The following is a 14948-nucleotide window of genomic DNA, read 5'->3' as shown; positions in this document are numbered from 1 at the left end:
ATTCCTCATCTACAAAAGTTTAAATTAATAATGAAATTAGACTTAGAAATTTAATTTGATTTATCAGTAAATTTTCATCTTTTAATCTTGGATTCTTTCAATCTAGTGGTAAAAACACTATCCAATACATGTATATATACAAGAAAGTGTGAAGCAACAATCCAAAAGCTTTCTATAATCAACAATTGCTATTCACTTGCGTACCTCATGAGGGTAACATGACACAATTTAGAGGCTAACTTATACAAAGCAAAACTCTCACTAACAATGTTGGTGGGCAGCGGACGTACGAGGACATCCATGTAGTAAAGGCCAATACTCGATTCTACAATCAACACTTGAATTTGGGACACACGGACAACGCCACCAGGAGAGCCAAAAGCGCGACTATACCAAACACCACCAGCTTGATCTTCATGTTCTCAATCCACATATTCCTCTTCATCTTCGTCCCTTGCTTCCTGAAATCCTGTGCCTGCAAATCCCCATTTCGAAATGCAAAACAAACTCTCAACCAAGACCAACAAAAATAGACAATGCTTGTAGTCTAACAAGTATCCAAATGCAAATCTTGAACAACATTTTAGAAGGTTGTTTCATGACGATGTATCAAACTAGCATATGATTTAAGACTATCTCAATCTCAACCAAGAGAAACAAAAAAACACACTGCTTATGGTCTAACAAGTATACAACATGCAAACCTTGAACCACATTTTTAGAGGGTTGTTTCATAAGGATTTATGATCAGACTGACCTGTGATTTAAGATTATCAGTCTTGTCAACAAGCAATTCGATCTTCTCTCCACGGTCAAGAACCTATACAGGAACACATACGGCATTTTAGAAACCACATACACGACTATGCAACAAGAATAGTAAAAGCATCTGTATAAGTATATACCTTCTCAATGTTTTGCATCATCACACCTTTCACCTCAGAGACCTGAGCCTGGACTTTAGCAATCTGGCTAATTTCTTTGGGATGATCAACGCAGTACTGCATTTGCTCCTTCAATTTAGGTCTGCAACAATACCAAAAGGAGTTGGAAACAATATTATTGAAGAAACAAGAACAGAAAGGGGGCTTTACCCAAACTCTCTTTTCAGGCTGTTGGGGCGTGCAGTCGAGGCTTTGCCACCTCCATATTTCTTCGTGAAATCATCCTTGATACGTTACAGAAAGGCGATTGGTAGTTGTCTGCCAGCAGATTCAACAGTAACAACTCAATAAGCTCAAAGTAACATATATTTCAAATAAAGTCAAGTTACATATCCACACTTTGCATACACTAGATAAATTCTCCAAAGATTAATCAACTTGACTTCATTCACTTACAGACTTTCAATTGGACTTCCCTTTTTGAAAATGGATTTGGAATTCTTATCATCCCCAAATGAATCTATCAATTCAAATCCTTATTCAATTAGGTATATGAACCCTAGTGCACAAACACAGCTAAGAACCCTAATTAGCATCCACGTTAGGGCAAAAAATACCAATAAACCTAATCAAACAAAATTAAAGCCCAAAAAAAGGATCAGAAAGCGAAACAACGAAACCAGAAAATGAATCATGTTCATATTGAATCAAATTTATCGATTAAAATACAGATCAATCAGACATATGAATTCTAATGTTCAAACACAGCTAAAAACATTAAGTAGCATCCACATTTGGGCAAAAAATACACCAATAAGCCTAAAGTAAAACAGGGTTCATACTGAAGCCATTATCGACGAGGTAATTGAAGGTGTGGTCATCGCAAGTGTAGGTGAATCGGTTGTTTGAAGCAGAGAGCTTTTGCAGACACTGAGAGGCAATGGTGTTGAAATTCCCCTTGAATTCAGTGTAATCGGCCAAAACGAAGGTTCCCCTCGCCACAAGGCTGTAGATCAATTTCTGCTGACCCATTTTGCGAGATTATTGTTGCTCTTTCTTGATTGGGTTTGTTATAGATTATATTAACATGAAATATAAAACCCATAAACCAAAAAATGCAAGCAAGAGGGAGAAAGAGCTGAGGTTGGACGAACAGAAACATAGATGGATATTACTATTTGACTGAGAAAGAGGGGGAAATAACGGATCAATGGAGGAGCGGGAAAAATTACTGTAATGCTCGTTTTTGTGGATAATTAAAGGATATTAATTGTGCTCGAACTTTAATTGTGTTTTTCATTAATATAAAAGTAACAATTAAACAATTAGCGAATTGCATTTTATTGTCGAGACTTTCTCATGTAACAATGGAGAATACAACTAAAAAGATATTGAATCTTTTTTGTAAAAATTAAATATTGACTTATTGACTGTTTGAAGCTCAAATTAGTCATTTTGTAAAGATGAAATATGGACTTATTTTATACTGTGTCCTATAAAGAATACAATAAAAAAATAGAGTATATTGAGGGACAAGATTTTTTTATACCACGATCAATTGCTGGAAGAATTAATATTGACTATTATTTTTTAGAGTGATTAGTTGTATTAAATCTCTAATTATTCTTTTATTATGATGATAAGTTGGACAAATTATAAACTAACTAACGGTGTTTAAAATATTTAACGGAATGTATTAATTTAAAACACTAATGTAACTTTTTATATGAAATGTGTATTAAAACAAAGGTAAAACATTTTGTATGAAACGTGTCGATTAATAAACTAAATTTTACTTATACAGAAATAAAATGACTTGTCAATTTAACAACTACATGTCTACATACAACATGCATAAATAAAAAAAATATAAAAAATGAAGAAAACAATAAATAGTTCAAAAGTATCCATCTTTCAGATTACAAATGCATTATGCATCTATGACTTTTGTATACAAAATTATCAAAATCCAAAAAACACAATGCTACAAAATACAACCAGATCAAAACAAAGTGCTGACTGGGGATTTTTATCTATTTATGTAGTTTAAGCTTTATGTTTACAAATATACAATCACCACACAAAATAGAAATCAGGGATGATCAACAGGCTAATTGATCCCTATTTGAAATTATCTCTTCAAAAATGGGAAGTCTTCTTGATCTATTTGGGTTCCAGTTGCTCATCAACTGATTAAGTCCACCAATAAAGGTATCTTCAAAACTTAGACCCGAAGAAGGCAACGAAAATCTGGCAGATTTATATGCCTCAATCTCATTTAGGAGCTCTTTGGATCGCTGCCTCGATTTAGAATCTTCTGAACCGGGAAGTATGCCTAGCATTACCTCTTCAAGAACCGTGCTTGCTTCATCATATCTTTCTTGCTTTATAAGGCAGAGGCACAAGTTGCAGGCTTTGTTTGCATCGGGGTCTATTTCTTGAGCTTTTCGATAGACTACCTCAGCTGTGGTATAGTTCGTAAGCTGCATGTATGCCCAACCTAAGTTTCCCTGCAATGTCGTGAGAGATGAATGAATTATAATTCAGACCTTTATGATGAATACAAGTAAATACAAGAAGGAAAGAAGATTGCAACGCTCAAAACATATGTATATGCTTACCTTTAGTAGCAATCTAAAAAAGTGTGAACGATCATATGTCACCAATATATCAGAACTGTTGAAGCATTTAAAACATAAGCTAGTAGTAGTAGTGAGTGAAAGTTGCGGGTTTACCAGTATTCTGGATGTCTCTTGCTTAACAGTGACCTGAAACTTCTTTCCATGTGAACGAGCTGTTTTGGTTGGTTTTCCATTAAAGGCTTCTCCTTCACAAATCATCCGCAACTTCTGCTTCAGCAGCTCAATTTGCTCATCTAGTTTACCGCATTTCTGCAAAATCAGTGATGTTGCGAGAAGTTATTAGACCGACTGTTTGCAAAGTCACTACTTAAGGCAGAAAACTTTGGCTTGGTTAAGGCAATGCAAGAACAAGCTAACATCTAGCAAGAAAATCGGATATTTTTTAGAACGTGGATTCCTATGACATACTACTTATCAACGGAAGATCGACAATGTATGTTTGGTTCTTTCTAAGAATGCATGATTATACCTTGTATAGATCAATAAGGACATTATCCAGTGATTCTTGAGCTTGTTTGGAGCATCGATCTCTAAATGACTTAATAACTTCAATAGCTTCTTCAGCTCTATCTAGTTGTTTCATAACCACTGCCATGTCTTTCAATGCGCTATCTACTCTGTCTCCAGCATTTATCGCCTCCCAGAACAAGACCACGGCACCTTCTAGGTCCTTCTCAACCATCTAATAATAACAAATTACAGTGGAATCAGCAACTATTAAAACCAAAAATGCATAAACTTCAACATCTGCACACAACCAGGCACAAAATTTGCAAGGTTCCAAGTGAAGTAGAAAATGTATAAATGGCACAGAAACATTACGAACTATTCTAAACAAGGACGATAGCAGTTTGAAAGGTTTACTAAATCAATCTTCAGCAACTTAAGCCCAACCAGAGAGCTCTATCCATTTCAAAAGAGTCCATCAGAAAAGATCAAGCAAATATATGAGAATGTATGCTTCTTGTTGATCCTATTACCCAAGGAAAATACATCAACATTTCCTAATCAGCAAAAATGAGACTGCTTTTGCATTTATAATGAGCTAATCATAGCCAAATTAGCTATTAGGCGAGCTAAGGTTGCATAATGAACACCTAAAACTAAAACAGCCAATATTTCATATAAGGTTCAAATTGAATATACTCCTATAAATAACAGTACTACAAAGAGCACACAGAAATTAAGAAGGCGAAATATGAGTAATACAACAAAAAAACAACAACCATATCACCAGAAACACACAAAACAATTGCAAGTCTACTTCGCATTCGCACACACAAATGTAGTCGAATCGACAGGGTGTACTCATCACCGAATCTAAAATCCACATAATTCATTACACAGTATAAAGTAAAGCGGCAGAATATGAAGGTGAAAATGCCCCCAAAAATGTAAAATCCGCATACTTGAGAATACTTGGCTCTGACGTAAGGACTGTCGCCGGATGGGAGTTTATGGATTACATGATTTGTTGTTATGCTGCTACTGTTCTTCGTCTTCTCCATCGCTGAATAATTCGTTCAGTTTTGGTTAGATTTTGGGATTGATTGTGAGAAATGGCAAGTGGATTTTTGTGGAAAAGGTTGGGGAATCGTGGAGAGAAGGCATGGGAATGGGATGTGGAGAAAGCCAAGAAATAAGAATCATGAGATCAAATGAATGCAGACGTTTTTGTGTCCAGGTTCTTAATCTTCTGTGATATGGTATTGTTTAATTAAGGGCAGTTGGTCCCTCTGCTTGCCACGTGTCACTTATTTTATTATTATCGTTATTTTCTGTTACGGCGGTGGAACGTATCACCGCCATTTGCCGGATGTAATTTCAGGTTTTTTTTTAGTATTGTACTAGTACTATTAATTATATTTCACATTATTTGCTTTTGGATTTTTTATTAGTATTAATTTTACAGTGTCCACAATAGGGGAGTCGCGGCTCCCGAACTGGGGTGGCTGGCCGCGGCTCCCTATAGTGGTGGACAAGGAGAGCCGTGGCGGGAGGGGGGGGCAGAGACGGCTTGGCCGAGGCTCTTGGGCGCGAGCCGCAGCTCCGCCCAAGTTTCAAATTTTTTTTTAATATTTTCAAAAATTTTGTATAAATACCTCATTCCACACATTTTACACCCTAATTTTTATTGTATAATTTTCCCTTTTATAATACAATAAAGAATTTGTTTTAATTTTTTTTTATTAAATTATGCATTTTTTATAATTATTATAGTCCAATAATTTTTATTCTAGTTAAATTAAAATATAATAAATAATAAAAAAAAAATTAATTTGTGGCTTTATCTTGTCCACTAATAGGGTGAACAAGTTTTTTTGTGGCCCAACCAAGTTTCTTGGCCTTGACCTTAACTATTGAGGATACTCTTAGATCTTTTATTTTAGGTAAGGGCATTTAAATTCTTAATTTAATTATCTCATTCTTTAAAGAGTCTATAAATTAACTAAGCAATTAGTCAATGGGATGCCCTTGTTATATTAATGTAATCTAAATATTAATTGTCAGTCTACAAATTTAAAAGCTTTTGTCCCATAATTTTCCGCCTAAGTATTAAATTATTAATGTATCTCATCAAATTTTCACAGTCTATACACTTTTAACTGCGTAAGGTTTACAGAAAATACTTAATAAATACTTATCGTTTCAAAAGCAAAAATGTTTATGAATCAACACTTGTATCATGAACTACTGAAATTGTTTTTAATCATAAATTACCGATTGTGTGTCAATTGTACCACGCCTTCATTTTATGCGCGTTTTCTATACACAAAAAGAATGTGGAAGTACCATTTTTAACTAGGGGTGAACATTTAAATTTTGGATCAGATTTTGTTTAATTCGATCTGATATGATCCAAATATTTGAATTTCTATAAAAATTGAATCTGATCCAATTGATTCAAATACAATTTGAACTATGATAAATTGTATAAATATCTTAAAATCTATCATTAAAAAATGAGAAATTTTGGAAATTTACCACAATTCAAAAATCTTATACCAAGACAGGCAAGATTCAAATCAAATACTAGTAAAATTGTTCAACACAAAAATTTTATGTTTCTTTGGTTTATAATATACTACATCCGCCCCCCAAATATTGACACATTTTGATTCGGCACGAGTTTTAAGAGGTGGTTTGACTTTGTATTATATGAAGGTGTGTAGTGGAGTTTGGGTCCCACATTAATTTTATTCTTTTATTCTTGGCAATTAAATGAGGTGTAAAGGGTATGCTTAAAGTTTTGACATTCATTTTATTTGTGTGATTAATATCTTAACAACACATTTTGATGTAATTAAAATTTTTACACGAAAAAACTGAAAATTGATTAAATAAATTGGCTCACAATTCTGGAAAATTAAATATACCCACTGTCATATGATTTCATGCAACAAAATCGGCCACTCCACTTCCAAATATAGGTGTTGTTACCCTAATCCATACAATTTGAGAATTTTTGGGGAGGGAAATCCCCAACAACCTACTACACTTAGGAGGGAAATTAATTCAAACTAATGGAGGGAACAATATTTCATACACAACAATTGAGGGAAATTCAAGCTACACCTATCTATAAAAGGAATAGCTAAAACTACAAAATGAGATTTTTAGAACTAGTGCCCTCAGAAAAATTTCATCACTGGGCTATGGAGGAGCCTGCTGGAAGAGACTCACGCATGCTAGGAGGCATCACCAAAAATCTGATAGCTCAAAGTCTGCTACAAGCGAGCCAGGCAGGAGAAGTACCATATGAAGGTATTGAAAAGGCAGCAAAAGAGTTTGGAGTAAGTCGGAGGACAGTCCACATAATATGGGCAGAAGCCCAACTCCAACTTCAGAGTGGAGTACCTGTCAATATAAGAGACAGAGTTAGAGGCTACGAGCACAAAGACAAATTCCAGCTTGATGTTGCCAAGGTAAGAGAACTTTCAGTCCTTGAAAGATCTAACACGCGCAAGCTTGCTGCAAAACTTGATGTAAGCAAGACCACAGTTGGTAGGTTTGTGAAAGAACAACATCTTAGGCTACACACAAATGCTCTAAAGCCCTTACTTTCTGGCTCAAACAAATTAGCAAGAATGAGATGGGGTCTCAGCCATGTTCCACCACTCATAGTCAATGGTAAGCTAAAATATCACACAATGCACAATGTAGTGCACATAGATGAAAAGTGGTTTTACATGACTAAGACTTCAGATAGATACTACCTTCTGCCAGATGAGAATGAGCCATATAGAGCATGTAACTCAAAGTGGTTCATCACAAAGGTGATGTTTATGTATGCTGTGTGTAGACCACATTTTGCAGAAGATGGACAAGTACTTTTTGATGGAAAATAGGCATTTTCCCATTCACAACTATGGAGCCAGCAAAGAGAAAATCCAAGAACAGACCAAGAGGGACTATGGAGACAAAGCCCATTCAATAAGTGAACAAGGCAGTGATGAGAGACTGCCTAATTCAAAAGGTACATACACTTTTTTTCCTTACTTACTTAATCACACAGTAACTGATCATATATGTGTAGATCATACCAGCAATCAAGGCAAAATGGCCATAGAATATAAGCAATGAGATATTCATTCAACAAGACAATGCAAAGCCTCATATAAACCACAATGATGCAGATTTTCTGGTTGTTGCTTTCACAGATGGGTTCAAGTTCCATATCAGGTGCCAACCACCACAATCCCCATATTGTAATGTGTTGGATTTGGGATATTTCAGAGCAATCCAATATCTACATGATGATAAAGTGGCTAAGGGAGTGGATGACTTGTTGAGGAATGTGCATAGCTCTTTTGATGAACTTAGTGCACACACACTCCACAATGTTTTCTTTACTCTTCAATGTTGTCTAACTGAGATACTTAAGGTGGAAGGGGGAAATGACTACAAAACCTCACACATGAATAAAGAGAGGTTAACAAGGATAGGGACATTGCCATAGGCATTAGAGATTGAAGAAGGAATTGTGAAGGCTGTTGTGGAATACCTCCAACTGCCAGAAAATGATGTGAGTACAACTTATGACATCTCAGGTATCACTGAAGCTGTAGGCTTCTAGTTCAGTATTTAGGAATCATACTTTTGTCAGTTAGGTATGTAAGGTTCAAAATTAGGTGTGGCTTATGCTATCAACAGTTTTTTGTCATTTTGTAAAGCCTCCAAACCTGTATAGGGGTGGCTTCTAAAATCCTAATCCCTCGGAAAGATTTCATCATAGGGCAACCTCCAAACCTGTGTAAGGGGTGGCTTCTAAGGCTGCTTAACTCACAAAACAGCCTCCTAACCATGTACATGGGTGACTTGTAAAGTGAAACTATTTCTATCATGAATTTGTATGTTTTTGAAGCCTAATCCCTCAGATAGCATGGTTAAATCACTCACAAATAAGCCTCCAAACCTAAGAACATGGGTGGCTTATTAATCAGAACAATAAAACAAGCAACAAAAGAAAATCATCATAGGGAACAGAGCAGTATAAGCAAACCATACAAAATCATCACAGGGAACAGATCAATATGAGCAACACAATCATCATAAGGAACAACTCAACATCAACAAATATCACAACCACAACATCTAGATAAAACAACAACCAAAGCCTCCAAACCCACATCAGCCAAACTCATCCACACCCACAACCTCCAGATCAAACAACAACCAGAGCATTCTCACCCACAGCCTCCAAACCCACATACACCCACATCCTCCAGATTAAACAACAACCAGAAACCCTAAACCTATCCAAACTTCCAACCTCCAAACCCATCCACACCCACAACCTCCAAACCCTTCAAACAACCATAGCCTCCATTCCATGATCCATCCAACAACCACAGCCTCCAAACCCACAAATGCACCACCCGAAAGATTGGAATTTGAGGGAGAACATACTTAGATTAGTTCCAAAAACCCAAGCAGCAAGATCTTAAACATTTGCCTCTCAAAATCCGAATAAACGATAGGGGGCTTGAGGTATGTCGACGGAGGTGGCTGATGGTGGTGGACCATAAAAGGGGGTGGCTGGTGGTGGTGGACCATAGTATGTGCTTTCAGAGCCAAAGTACTCAAATATCTCAGATGGGGCGATGAATTCAAGTTCTATTTCGGGGACAACGATGTCGGTAAAGGTTTCAACATGATATGGGGCGACGATGGGGCTGTATGAGGGCCATAGATGCTCTGGCGTGTCTAGGACGACATCCAGATCGACGGACGAAAAACAAGGACATGAGTCGGGAGTTCCAGCCATCGCAAACCCACAAATTTAGGGTTTAGGTGAGATTGATGGAGGGAGGCGATTTCATCGACTTAGGGTTTTAGTGGAATGAAGGAGGCGATGGGTGGGTGAGGGAAATGGAGGAAGAACAAATGGAGGAAGGTGGTGGGTGGGAGAGCTTAATGGAGGGAGGCTGTGGTGGGAGAATTTAATTGAAGGAGGCGGACGGTCGGAATAAGATGGACTTAATTGAAGGTTGAGGGAGGCAGTGGGTGGCTGTAGAAGATGGGAGAATAATTAAAGTCAACCGAATTGGTGAAGGTGGGAGTAGAATAATGGCATTTACATGTAAATTAAGTGAATAGGGAGGGGCATATTTAATGTCCATATTTAGTAAGTTTGAAGTGTGACAAAGTTTCAGGGATGGACCGAAATGGTAAACTGTGACAAACTTTCAGGGACGGAGGTAGTAATATTTATTATATATACTCCATTTGTCCCATAAATTTTATTACACCTTGATCGGAGACGGATTTTTAAAATATAATGGAAAGTGAATTTAAAAAGTTTAATGAAATGTGAATTCTACTTTTATATACTCTTTTCGTCCCTGAAAATTTGTCACATTTCATTTTCTGCACTCGTTTTTAAAAAATAATCATAAATAGTTAATGTGAAGAGATGGTATAAAGTAAGAGAGATAATAATGTAGAGAAAATTCTTATCTATGTTATTTTATCTCTTTTTACTCTCTCTCAACTTTAGCTATTTATCATCATTTTTCTAAAACGAGTGCAGAAAATGAAATGTGACAAATTTTCAGAGACAGATGGAGTATTAGTTTTATATTAAAATGTGAGTGAGAATGAATTAATGGAATACATGGTCCACTACAAAAAAATGTTATAAAGTGAAATATGACAAATTTTGTGGGATGGAAGGAGTATATTTTTTGTATTTCTGATTACTATCGATTTCAAAATATCCGATTCGATTCGATTCGATTCATCATCTGAAAGCTTTTTAAAAAGTAATCAAATATAAACAGTGAATCCAAAAATATCGACCTAATGGTTGGTGGGTTTAGAGCATTAGCAATAATACATAAATAATCAAATATCATTTCAGCAACAATTCCAATATTCCATACTCTCATGTAAGTATTTTAACTATTTTTAGTTAGTCACAACATGCACCTGTAATGGCACGAAACTTATTTCAATTACTACTCAAAATTTGTTTATGAATTTGTTTAATCATCTTATCTTTTAAATAAAACGAATAAAGGGTTGTGAAAAGATCTTTCGATTAATACCAAATTATATTATAGTGTTTCGATTTCTACAAGTTTAATATAGGCCAAATAAGACCACACGGTTAAGCCCATTTAACATTTTTAATGTATCGTTTGCCACCATTTTGTAATTCTGACTCAGAAAATATTGGGTCCAAATTTGGTTCCAGTTCCTCTGTCTCAAGGAGTTGGTCGTATTTTTATATTTTTTTTAAATATTGAATCAAATCTTTTTTATTTCTTATACTTCACTCTTATTTTTTTTTCTATTACATACTTTATATTCTCTACTTTTATCACCTTTATTTTAACCTTTAACATATCAACTTCTTAAGCTATATATCCAAAAAAATGTCTCAATTATCTCATGACAGAAAAAATAATACTAGTATTTGATTTGGCGGTTTATGCATACTTACTTCATTTTGAGTTATTTAGGAGTAATACTTATTTTATTCTCTATTTTAATTTATATAATTTTATGCCGTATTGGCCTAAATAATAAACTGTTAAATTATTTTACTGCTACACATTGTGTATTTTTTCTGTCCCACAAAAAATGTCGCACTTTGTATTTTTTCTATCCCACAAAAGATGTCACACTTTGTATATTAGAAATGTTATAAGTATATTAGTACGAGAGATGACTTTGTCCAAAAATGAAAAATGTGACATCTTTAGTGTGACAAACCAAAAAGAAAAATTAGAAACTTTTTAAATGGATTATTTCTCAGTATTTGACAATAGATTTTATGTAAGCATTAAAATGAGAGGAAATAAGTACTTTCTCTGTTTCTTGTTATGTGATTCACATTCATTTCCTGGATGTCCAAGTTAAGTGAGTCATTTTCTTTTTTTGGCACTCTTTTTCTTACTTTTTTATATTTATTTTTTCATCTATCTTTATTATCTCTACTTAACTAGCAAAACTCTGCTTTCTTAAAAATCCGTGATGAAAAATAATGTCTCACTTAGTAAGGGAGGAGGAAATATTAAATTATCCTATTTTAATACATGTATACACAATTATTTACTCTATCGTCGTAGTTTAAAGGCAAAACACATCCTTAAGTCCTTATAGTTTGATTGTTTATTTCAATAGGTCCTTATACAAATTTTTCGTTTTAGTAAGTCCTTGTACTTTTATATTCGATATATTTCAATCCTTATTTGACGGAACCGTTAACTTTTCTGTTATAAAATAACACATCATATATTAATTATTTGAATATATTCCACCTAATATCCTAGTACAATATTTGACATAGAATTTTATGTAGTATACTAGAAAAGGAAAAAACAATAGAAATAACGACATTTTCAATAAATGTGTGAATAAAAAAAATACGTCAGCGTGGAATAAAGAAATGGAACTGAAAAGAACGGAGCGGATCGCCTCATTCAAATAATACACCATTTCATACTACACTAATAAAATAATGACATGTGGATATTTTTAAATTAACAAAATAAAAGACTAAAAGAATAGTTATCATCATACATATCTTCATATACCATAGCTTACTGCCATATACGTATTTTTTAAAAAAGGAAATAACAAAATAAAACCTAAAATTTAAACCCTAGAGGTTTAATTTAGTCAATTCTCATTAAAGTTCATAAAAAGCTTAGCGCCGAAGAGTCTGCATTTTTATTCTCAAGTTCAAATAAAGAAGATTTCCCAGTTTTCATTTATTCAAAGTAAAAGCGTAAGTAATTCATTAAATTTGAACTTGCTTCAATTTGTTCTAGTAATTGTTATCCAATTTTTAATGGAATGAGCTGCTTTGAATTTGTTCCAGTTAAGTTCCATGCATATACTAATATATATATTATTATAATATGACCTAAAATTGCTTAATTATGACCTTCCGTGTTTTTGGTTAATTATTGACCATTAGATCATCTAATCCTAGAGCTGAGATTTGGTCTGCATTTCTGGATTTAAACACATACTTATTTTGATCATCTCCCTATATATATATATATATATATATATATAGGGAGATGATCAAAATAAGTATGTGTTTAAATCCAGAAATGCAGACCAAATCTTGGCCCTAGGATTAGATGATCTAATGGTCAATAATTAACCAAAAACACGGAAGGTCATAATTAAGCAATTTTAGGTCATATTATAATATTTGGGTTTAATGTCATGATAAGATCGTTTTAGGTCATGCTTTGTTAGCATGACCTAAAAATTACCTAATTATGACCTAAAAGTGACCTAATTATGATATTGTTCTGCGTTTCTGTATTTAAATCTAGTTTTGCATAGATCAAAACCCTATATATATATATATATATATACTTATTTAACTGTTCAAAAGGAGTTTATATGGAGATTATGTATTGAAAATGGATTAAATGATCACGTAGAGTAGTAGAAAAGATAGTTTTATTGCTATCAATTTGTTATTTGATTTGAAAGTAGATGAAAAATTATGAGCGTGTGAAGGTGTATTTGATATCTAATTTATTTTTTTCTCAAATAATTTGTAGGTATGGATGAAATCAAATCAGATGACATTATTCCTAAGATAGGGCCGGAGTTCGAAATAGAAGTTGAATTATATGATGCTTATATGAAATATGCTAAGGTAACAGGTTTTGGAACTCGCAAATTGGCCGCTCATAAAGATCCAGTTACGGGCAATATATTGGACATGAGTTTTTGTTGTTGCAAAGAAGGTTTTAGAACAACAAACAATCAAGGTGTTACAGTAAAAAATCCTCGTCCCGAAATTAGGTGTGGGTGCAAGGCTATGATGAAAGTCAATTGCCGATGTGGTGGTAAGTTCTGCATTGTGAAGTTTATTGCAGAGCACAATCATGAATTGTGTGATCTGGAAAAATCTTACATGTTTAGATGTTTTAGACAAATGTCTAATATTCAACAAACTCAAGTTGATGCGGCTCAAAGTTGTGGATTGCCTCCAAAGAAAATCATAGATGTAATGGCAAAAGAAGTTGGTGGAATTCAACATCTTGGTTTTACTCATATTGATTTGAAGAATTATTTGAGAACAAAGAGGACTCTGGAGATCAAGCAAGACGATAGTGGAAGTGTTTTACAATATTTACAAATGATGATTAGTGAAGATCCACACTTTTACTATGCAATACAGTTGGACGTGGAAGATCTGATTACAAATATATTTTGGACAGATGGTGGAATGATACAAGATTTTGGTCATTTTGGTGATGTCGTTTGCTTTGATACTACATACAGAAAACATCGAGATGGAAGTCCAATCGCCTTGTTCGTTGGTGTAAATCATCATAAACAAACAAATGTGTTTGGTGCAGCATTATTGTATGATGAAACGATTGAAACCTTTGAATGCTTGTTTGCTGCATTTAAAGATGCCATGATGGGAAAGAGACCAAAAACCATCTTAACAGATCAAGACCAAGCAATGAGCGCTGCTTTAGCTTCCAAGTGGCCATCAACTTACATTGCTTATGTGTTTGGCATATTTTTCAAAATGCAACCATTCATCTCTTAAGCGTTTTTTCGAGTTTCAAGAACACATTTACAGCTGATTTTAGTCGTTGTATATACGACTATGAAGAAGAGTCGGAATTCCTTGATGCATGGAACAAAATGATAGAGAAATATGACTTGAAAGATAATCACAAGAATATTTTCTCTAAGGGAAAAATGGGCATTGGTTTATGGAAGAAATACTTTTTGTGCAGATATCATTACAACTCAACGGAGTGAATGCATGAATGTTGTTGTGAAGCATTATGTAAGTTACAAAAACAATATTGTTGAGGTGTTCCATCATTTTTAGAGGTTGATAGATGATCGCCGTGAGAATGAATCAACAAAAGATTTAAAAAATGCTCAAAGTTCTCCTGCTATGACATTTCCATTGGAAATA

General features: G+C 34.3%; 3 protein-coding genes and 1 pseudogene across 3 annotated transcripts; 2 read left to right on the top strand and 2 right to left on the bottom strand.

Moving 5' to 3' along the window:
* Positions 1-59: 59 nt before the first annotated feature.
* On the bottom strand, positions 60-2075 carry LOC121806809 (annotated as a pseudogene).
* Positions 2076-2777: 702 nt separating this feature from the next.
* LOC121806339 (protein SULFUR DEFICIENCY-INDUCED 2-like) lies at positions 2778-5169 on the bottom strand. The gene is made up of 4 exons (XM_042206338.1): positions 4936-5169; positions 3996-4208; positions 3620-3775; positions 2778-3394 (listed from the first exon to the last, which is right to left on the bottom strand). The coding sequence occupies exons 1-4, from the start codon at positions 5032-5034 to the stop codon at positions 2987-2989; spliced, it is 876 nt and encodes a 291-aa protein (XP_042062272.1). The 5' UTR covers positions 5035-5169; the 3' UTR covers positions 2778-2986.
* A 2013-nt stretch (positions 5170-7182) lies between these two features.
* Positions 7183-8486, top strand: LOC121807943. The gene is made up of 3 exons (XM_042208278.1): positions 7183-7777; positions 7830-8003; positions 8164-8486. Exons 1-3 carry the CDS (start codon positions 7183-7185, stop codon positions 8484-8486), a joined length of 1092 nt encoding a protein of 363 aa, XP_042064212.1.
* A 5076-nt stretch (positions 8487-13562) lies between these two features.
* LOC121807938 (protein FAR1-RELATED SEQUENCE 5-like) lies at positions 13563-14567 on the top strand. The gene has a single exon (XM_042208269.1). It carries the CDS (start codon positions 13563-13565, stop codon positions 14565-14567), a length of 1005 nt encoding a protein of 334 aa, XP_042064203.1.
* Positions 14568-14948: the final 381 nt, after the last annotated feature.

This window comes from Salvia splendens, chromosome 6, assembly GCF_004379255.2.
Source record: "Salvia splendens isolate huo1 chromosome 6, SspV2, whole genome shotgun sequence".
Taxonomy (NCBI): Eukaryota; Viridiplantae; Streptophyta; class Magnoliopsida; order Lamiales; family Lamiaceae; genus Salvia; species Salvia splendens.
Note: the sequence above shows the minus strand (reverse complement) of the source record. Positions and strands in the feature narration are given on the sequence as shown.